Consider the following 8,334-nt stretch of genomic DNA (forward strand, 5'->3'; position numbering starts at 1 on the left):
TGGCGCGCGGGAGACCCGCCCCCCTCTCGCTCTCTCTACGCTCCAGCCATTAAGGGGGGTGGGGGGGAAGGGTCGATTGGACAAGCGGAGCCGTCGGCCTGAATCAAGGCGGGAGGAGCGCGCGAGGAGAGGGAGGGGAGGGGAGTGATTGACGGGCGGTTGGCGGCCGGGGGAGGGACGTCAGCGCGAGGAAAACATTTCCGCCGTCAAGTTAGAGCGACGCATGGAGGCATGGATTAAAAAAAACCCAGAGAGGCGAATCATTCCGCTTTTAAAAAAGAATCAATAGAGAGTGGAAGAAACAAAAACGGCACGGGGGGTTGGGTTGGGGGGGGGGGAAGGGGTGGGGATTTAAAATAAATAAATAAAACAACACGGGGAAAGTGTGAGAGGAAAAGGTCTTTTTTTCCCCTCCCCCTGTGTGTGTGTGTTTGACAGGAATGGTAACCGTTAACTGAAAGGGTTCAGGGCAGCTCAGAGAGTGAGTGAGTGAGGGAGCCGTGTGTGTGTGTGGAACTGGGATCCCAGTCTCGGGCCGCCCTATCGAGGGCGGAGTTTGCATTTTATATATATATATTTTTCCCCCCTTCCCTTAAACTCTGACACGTCTGCAGTGAGTGAGTGGCATTGGCAGTCTGTCAATCCCTCACCAAAGCGGCCATCAAAACATAAAGAGTTGGCTCGTAAATTGATCTGGCTTTCACTGCTGGGGCAGTGCAAATAATTTTTATGATCTTTTCTCTTATTTTTTTCTCCTTATTATTTCCCTCCCGTCTTTTGAAGAGGGAGCGTACTTTTTACTTGATCTTGTTTCCATAGATCTTTTTTTTATGATCTCGGATTTGCTGCTTTTTAAATTGTTTTTCGCTCACCCACACGCCAACGTCGCGGCTCCTCGGAGCTCTCCCTCTTCTTTTTCAACATATATGATTTTTGTAAATTTTTCTTGTTTTTTTTGCCCCCCCTTAAAAAAGAAGAGGGGTGGGGGTGGGGGGGAGAGAGAGAGAGAGGTGGCGGCGTGGAGAGAGGTGGTGGAATTGTAGACAAGTTTTGAAAAAGGAATTGAAAGCACCCCAAAGCAACTGTCCCCTTGTCTTCTTCGGCTCCAGTGGTACCTGTGCTAGTTTTGTTTCTTCTGTGTTGCTGCTGCGGCAGAGTATGGACGATCAATCCAGGATGATGCAGACTCATCCCGGTGTGAGCTTGGCTGGACACTCGGTACAGGGGGGCATGGGTTTGCCTCCACATGTGCAAGGACACGAAGGTGCAGACGGCGACGGAAGAAAGCAGGACATCGGGGATATCCTTCATCAGATCATGACCATCACTGACCAGAGTCTGGACGAAGCACAAGCAAAGTTGGTTGCCCGCGAAAAAAAAACCATTCTCTCTCTCTCTCTCTCCCCCTTCCTCCTCCTCTTCCTCTTCCCTCCATCCCGCTTTCTTTTCTTTTTTATTTGTTTTGCCTGTGTCTGATTTTGATGTCTTTAAGCGCTCAAATTCGCCGCCATATTTTTGACTTTGAGTGCTATAAATCTTGTTAATTACTTATTATTTTTTTTATATTTCAGGAAACACGCGTTAAATTGCCACAGAATGAAGCCGGCCTTGTTTAGCGTCCTGTGCGAAATAAAGGAGAAAACAGGTACTGCTCCGATTAATTTTAACACACAAATCGCCACACTGTTATACTTCTGCTAGCTGAACTCCAGCGACATGTGCACCGCCATCTTGATTTCTATTTCTCTCCTATTTCATTTTGTTCACTGTAATAATGCTTCACCAAATTTAACAATTCATAACCGTGATGCTAAATGAAATGTACATTAAAATGCCCGTATATCATCCATACCATAATCGCCCTTGGCACCTATAATAGAGCCGCCTTTGGCGCACTTTGCCTTATGCGGAGTAGAAAAGTAGCAGCGTGTGTAAGATTTTAACATAACAAACAAACTATGGTTGCACTTTTCACTAGAAAGAAGTGACAATCATATCGATATCTGGGGCAGAGTGGCAGTTGTAACGTTGAGAGAGAATGTGTTATGTTTTGGGTTTTTTGCCGTAATTTGAAGCGGTTGTATTCGGTGGGAGATACTGGCGATAGTCTTACTCAAATCAAGAGTTCAGTGTTTTGGAGAAACGTAATATTATAAAAATGCAAACAAAATTAATAGAAGCAGTCATTTACAGAATAGTTTGTTATGCTTCAGTGTATGTTAATTATAAGAAAATACATCTGGTTTGCACAATTGTAGACTGGGCTGGGCAGATTTTACCCTGACAGCAGCTAATTTTCCCTCTGTACAGACGAGACGATAACCTACAATAGATTTTCAACGGGATATAAACAATATCTCAACTCGCGTATAGTGAAGATCAGATTTAAACCACTGTAGCTTTTAGTTTCCTACTGTGCACATCAACTGCAATAAAATGCCCTAAACCTTAACTTTGAAAACGTTAAATATCTTACAACTCTGGAATCAGTTTTTAACGTTGAAAGTTTTTTTATATATGATGCGCCTGAGCACCCTGTTTATCTGAGACCATTGTGCAAAGTGATGGAGGAACGGGGCTGCTTAAGATGTGAGACAAGCGGCATTTCCACCCAGATACTTTCATTAGGATTCGTGAGTCTTTATTTCTTTTTGAGTGACCTGTTCCTGTGACATTTTCGCTACTTGAAACAGGTTATTGCCGAGGCGTTGTTTAGTCTTTAACTGGAAGGTTTAGCTCGCACAACAAAGAATAACGTAAAGTAGAAGAACAGAGCAGTATGGCCGGAAAAAGAGTCTTCAAAGTTTGTTGCCCCTCTTTAATGAACACGTTCCTTGCGATGTTTTTTACAAAGCAATAAGGCAGATAGATAGATCACTGCGGAGACCGATATTGGTTGTAGTATGATCAAGTTTTCTGTTACATTTCTCTTCCACCAGCCTTCATTTAAATTGATACATAGAATTAGATAAACTTGGAAACGTTGTGATTCAGGTGGTCAGAATAGTAGATAGACATAGGTACAGTATTCACTGCGTGAAATTGGAAATACGGTCAAACCGATAAAGGTAGACGAATAAACAGTCCGACTAAATATACCTATTTTCCATCAAAACATTACAATAATTCCCAATGACAAGGGAAAGTCTGACATTCCATTCTGGAAAAGAAAGTTGGTGTTGTAGTGATGCTTTATTGTTGGAAGGTTCAGTGTTTGACAAGGGTTTGGATGATAGCAAAGCTAAGTTGATGTCAAATATTCCCACACGTGTGGTAGGTATTCTTTCCCGAGTGATGACATTTCTGACGCGATTTAAACAGGACTGTAAAAAACGTTTTTACTCTGAGGGCTTGCTCGAGGTTAGCTTCATAAAGAAAGCATAGCGACAGAAAATGTGCAACCACTTTTCCAAAAGACCAGGAAGAAAGTTGGTCGGAAAGCGAAATTGCCAGACGTAGTGCTGCTGAGAAAATGCGATTTAAGTTATAACTAAAACAGAAATCCTTTAATACATTATTTAAATAAAAGCATTACATAAAACAGATAGATCTGTTTTGAATGTTTATAATCATTAAAATATTAAAGCAAATTCGGGTGCAAATATTGCGTGAACAGATGGCGTTGTTACAAGAAACTCTTCAGTCCATTGGGTAGATAAAAATAGTCTTGCAACGGTTTTGTAAACGAACAATTTATTTAGCCTTTGGAGTGAGTTTATTTCCCTTTTTCTTAACCTGGCCGTTGACTTGGTAACGAGGCAAATTATTACACTTTAATGATTTTGTTTGTGCGTGTGTATGGTTAGAATGTTGCGTCTACACAAATCTATTTGTGGTTGTGGAAGTGGTGTATCACCGTGATATACAATGCAAAGCATTTGTTTTCTTTTGCAGAATATGTACGCAGTGTTTGGCACCGGACTGAAGTTAATATCCAATAGCATCAGGGAAGCTAGTGATTGCTTCGGAGTTTCTGTGTAGCGATTCATTACTTATTTGCCCAATTAATGCAGCATTGTTTTCCTCTAGATAGTTTAATTATGAACCAATATTTCTGGGTAGAATTCGCAGCTGCACCATCAGCTTTGTTTGTCTTATAAATCCACTCACATTCATTGTTCCGGTTATAGAATAATTGATCGATTTTGAACCATAAGACTTTTGTGTTTGTGGGACCGGATTGGACTAACTCATATCTTTGTAGATTTTATTAAGGCATTTTGTGCATGTAGAAAGTCTATTTCCATAGCGAGGATATCTGTTATAACTACACAAGAAAGTCAAGCAGATTATATGCATTCCTTCACTTTACCACAAGGTAGCAGGCTTTTTCATAAAGACATTAATTCCCCCACTCCTTTTGAAGGTATTTTTTATTTTTCACATTTTTATCAATTACCAGTTTAAACAACTGATAAAAGCTATGTAAACCGAGGTCCATTGCAACAAAATTAAATGATGTGATGCTGAAAGGAAGTATTGCAGACTGGCTTTTTGTTACAGGGAATAGTATTTTGAATGTATTAGAATATGCAATGTTTAAAGCTAGGGCTGTTTTAAATGAAGGCTATTATTATACACAAGTTTGTAATACACTTTATCTGCTTTCTCCTGCAGTGGCCATAACCAGATTTGTTTTTGGAATGCAGGAAAAGTTTAGATTGGTACAAGATGTCAGCAGGGTGCAGTTTGATGAGTCTTTCCCGCTGCTTTCATGACAGGGAAATTTCTTTCTTGTGCCCTGTTTAATTGACAGGTTCGATTATTGTAGAGTTTCTTTTGGTAGCTCCATACCCCATCAGATCAGGTTATCCCTCATTACCATACTTGTACAGTATCCTGTATTGGCCTTGATAAGAATTAACTTCTATTTTGCTGAAGCTGTTTATGCGTTTGTTGGGCTCTATCAGTGTCAACATGATCAATACAGAGAGATTTGTCCCTTTGAAATTTGATTGTAGAATTCATGCAGCATTGTGCTCCTGGTGGTTATAATATAATCTGTTGAAATGTTCTTTAGGAAAGTAGGAATGTGAGTAATAGTTTGTCATAATTCCTTAATTTATGTTTTGTTTAAAATTAAAACATTGTGAAGTTTTAATGATTATGGTTCTTTCGGAGATGCATTTTGTTTTTTATATTGTGAGTATATTTAAGACCATTTTGACCAAATGTAAATTTACAGCTTTTTAGTTTTTTCATCTTCATAATATAAAATATATAATACAGTTATGTATTGGATTTGGTTTCTGTTAATCTGAAAGCCGGGTTTCTTTTTAGTCCACAATACTGAAACATTTCTTTAATGTTAATCAGGTTTGACGTGAACATTTTTACTTTTGTTCCATATCTTTTGTGTTCTTTGCTGTAGAACAAACCAGTCCTTTTCAATGTGGAATGATGTGAGCTATTTTATTTGGATATAATCTTGGTAGCTTGTCTGTTAAAGGTAAAAGTACTGGATAACTTGCATTGAAAAATATATATGGACAGCTGTCAAATAAACTTTTATGATAGACTGCCAACTTGACTGAAAAAAAGTAAATGACATTCATTTGCTGAAAGTGTCTAATGGTGTACTTGATAGTTCATCAGATTTGTAGCCATTGTGAGGCTTATAAGCGGAACAGACTTGAGGAAGATCATAAAACTTAATGAACTCCTAGGCTTCAGGAGGTGTCCGCAGGGGGAGTAAAAGGGCTGCTTGGCTGGTTTGTCTGGTAGTTGAATTCTTTATGCCTTAAGAGAAGAAAATGTTCACCAATGTCTCTAAACCTTGTTCTCCCATGTTATTTTTGGCTTTCTGTTAGTTTCATGCATACAATGGTAACATGTAAGCTTCAGTATGATTCCATGGATTTGTGGCTTGATCCTATATTTCACTTTATAAATAAAGTAAGACCTGGTGGTCAATACAAATATAGTAATGTTGAAAGATAATTCTTTCCGTGGTGTGCATGCTAGTTCTTGACAAGGCGGATGCTGCTTATGTTTTAATTGCTACATAATGTGGATAAATGAGCCTGCCTTCGTGATTGAACTTTTAATATATTTTTTCCAGGGAATTTGTGGAGTTGAGTCTTTATATAGGTTGGTTTAATCTTTCATTTCCTAGAAAATTTGATTGACTATACATGTTAATGAAAAAGGAAAACAGAACCTGTAACATTAAAATAATGATTTGAGGATTTATGCCATTACGGATTAAATTGACTATTCTGAGGAACCAATAGATAGTTCAATAACACTAGTAATGAAAAACACTGCTAATTGTAATATAATTTATCTAATTTCCTTGACACAGTCAAGTTCTTCCAAGTTCTGTATTTGATTTCTAGAATTAATATTTTCAAATATAATGGGATCCTGCTCTTATGGCAGTCAGATCTGATAAACAGTTATGTGTGTATTAGGGCAGTAAGATGAAACTAGGGAATAAATTCATACTTGGTAAAGAGTCTTGGAATATTAGAAGCTTGCTATAATCTAAACTCATATCTATGAATATCTGGTGTTGAATCAACTTTTGTATGAAGCTACATAATGCTAGAAGCTTCTACAGGATTTGAGGCAGATTTTTTTTGATAAAGTTTTCTAAAACTGCCTTGTTAACACTGCCTGATCTACGGCCTTTTTGTATGTAGACTACTCTTTCTGATCTTGCTGAGTCTTATTAAGCAGGCAATTTTCAATTTCTCTTATTTGAGAGATTTATTTGAGTTACTCTTGCATTTTATGCTGTGAATTTACACTGAGAAGAATGCTTTATTTGTTTTCACAGCAATCTACTTTTATTCCATTGTCTTATCAAGGTGATCTGCTTGGTTGAAATAACACATCTCTGCCAAAGCCTACTTTCACACATTAGATGCTGACCTCTTGTCATGTTGGCTCTTGTTCAATAAACCATTCATGTCTTCTATGTATGAATTTGGTAAATAATTTATGCCAATATTTAATATAAATTTTTAACTTCTGTCAGTGCTCTCTTTTATTGCTTTACCAAGCTTGCTTGTTCATTCAAGTTAGCTGATGGGTTAGTCTACCTTTCTCTGTGTTGTGGTCACTTGTTTAGAACAGATTAAATGGTTTTATTGAGGTTAACTTGTTATCTTTACAACACAAGTGAACTTGTAGCCAAGTAAATACTTAAGATATTTAAGGCTACAAAAACGTCTGCACCTGTCCATTGCCATTGAATTATTATCAAAGACCACTGGATAATGAGTAAACAGTTTGACAACAACATATACTGCAAGACTGAACATAATGAATGATAAATATAAAATCTTTCTGAATTTATGGTATAATTTCATGAATTATACTGCAAATATTAAATAAAATTGATCGTAGATGAAATCAGCTTTTGCTACCTGTCTGATTCATGACGACCATCTCAATTTGAAATGATGAAGCATGCTTTTCATTTTTTTTCTCCTTTTGAATTTAGGAAATACTTGTTCTACTCATGGGCTTTTTAAACAAAAAGATGTCTGAATTACATTAAATAAAGCCAAATAGGTTTTAATATTTTCAGAATGTTTAGTGTCTTATCATTTGGATACATTCATTAATCATTTTGTTTGGCTGAATTGCTTCTTGGAACTCTTTGTTTGCCAGTTATTTTGTTAATTTAGTTTGGTCATGTGTTTGAGTTTAGGCTGTAAGGTTTGTTGATTTGAAGATGCTGAAACTTAAATGATTGCTGATATTGTAATGCCAATGAATAAGTTGGAAATAGAATAATTGCTTCCTGTTTTGTTAATTAACAAGTAATTGAGTCACTCTGAATGGATGTGTTAAGGTATTTGGTGCCAATGGTTTTCATATTTGTGATGGATGTTTCCCATTTGGCGATAATATTAAATTGCAGGTTTTCCTTGTTCCAATGAAACCTTCCATTTGTATTATATCCAATTTAGTCTGTATATTGAGTGTTTTTTGTTGAGGCTAGTATTTTGACTTTATTATTTTGACTTTTATTTGTAAAAGTGAGTTTGTGGATGATTGTTTCAATGTCTCAAGCATCGTCTGAAAGAAACGTTCAGAACTTCTTTCGCTAGTAGTCAATTACATTGGTGATCTGAAAATATTGTGATATTTGCAGACTTGGTGCCCATGTAAAGAATAAATGCAGAAGCTTGAACTTCTGCAGACGTAAAATAAAAAGACAACCAAGAATTCAGAAGACAAGAAAAATCTTGATTGCTTTGTTCATCTTCTGCTATTAGAGAAAAGCTTTTGGCATTTGGTGGATATACTTAATCCGGTCACTCTGATCCTCTTCTATAGAGCAAGTAAACATTGTGTTTAAGGCTGTATCAGGATTCAATG

General features: G+C 37.3%; 1 protein-coding gene across 6 annotated transcripts in view; it reads left to right on the forward strand.

The window, feature by feature from the left end:
- Positions 1-360: 360 nt before the first annotated feature.
- The window catches only part of pbx3b (pre-B-cell leukemia homeobox 3b), a 358,481-nt gene continuing 350,507 nt past the window's right edge, over positions 361-8,334 (forward strand). For 2 of the 6 annotated variants that reach the window (XR_011937657.1, XM_072488493.1), the window contains exons 1-2: positions 365-1,358; positions 1,572-1,645. Coding sequence is in view for 4 of the 6 variants with exons in the window: in XM_072488493.1 (XP_072344594.1) it covers positions 1,159-1,358; positions 1,572-1,645 (274 nt within the window). In the remaining 2 variants the exon portion in view is untranslated. Of the gene's footprint in view, positions 1,359-1,571; positions 1,646-8,334 lie in introns of all 6 variants that reach the window. The other 4 variants (XM_072488488.1, XM_072488490.1, XM_072488489.1 and 1 more) reach the window with 4 other exon arrangements.

This window comes from Scyliorhinus torazame, chromosome 22 (assembly GCF_047496885.1).
Source record: "Scyliorhinus torazame isolate Kashiwa2021f chromosome 22, sScyTor2.1, whole genome shotgun sequence".
NCBI classification, from domain to species: Eukaryota; Metazoa; Chordata; class Chondrichthyes; order Carcharhiniformes; family Scyliorhinidae; genus Scyliorhinus; species Scyliorhinus torazame.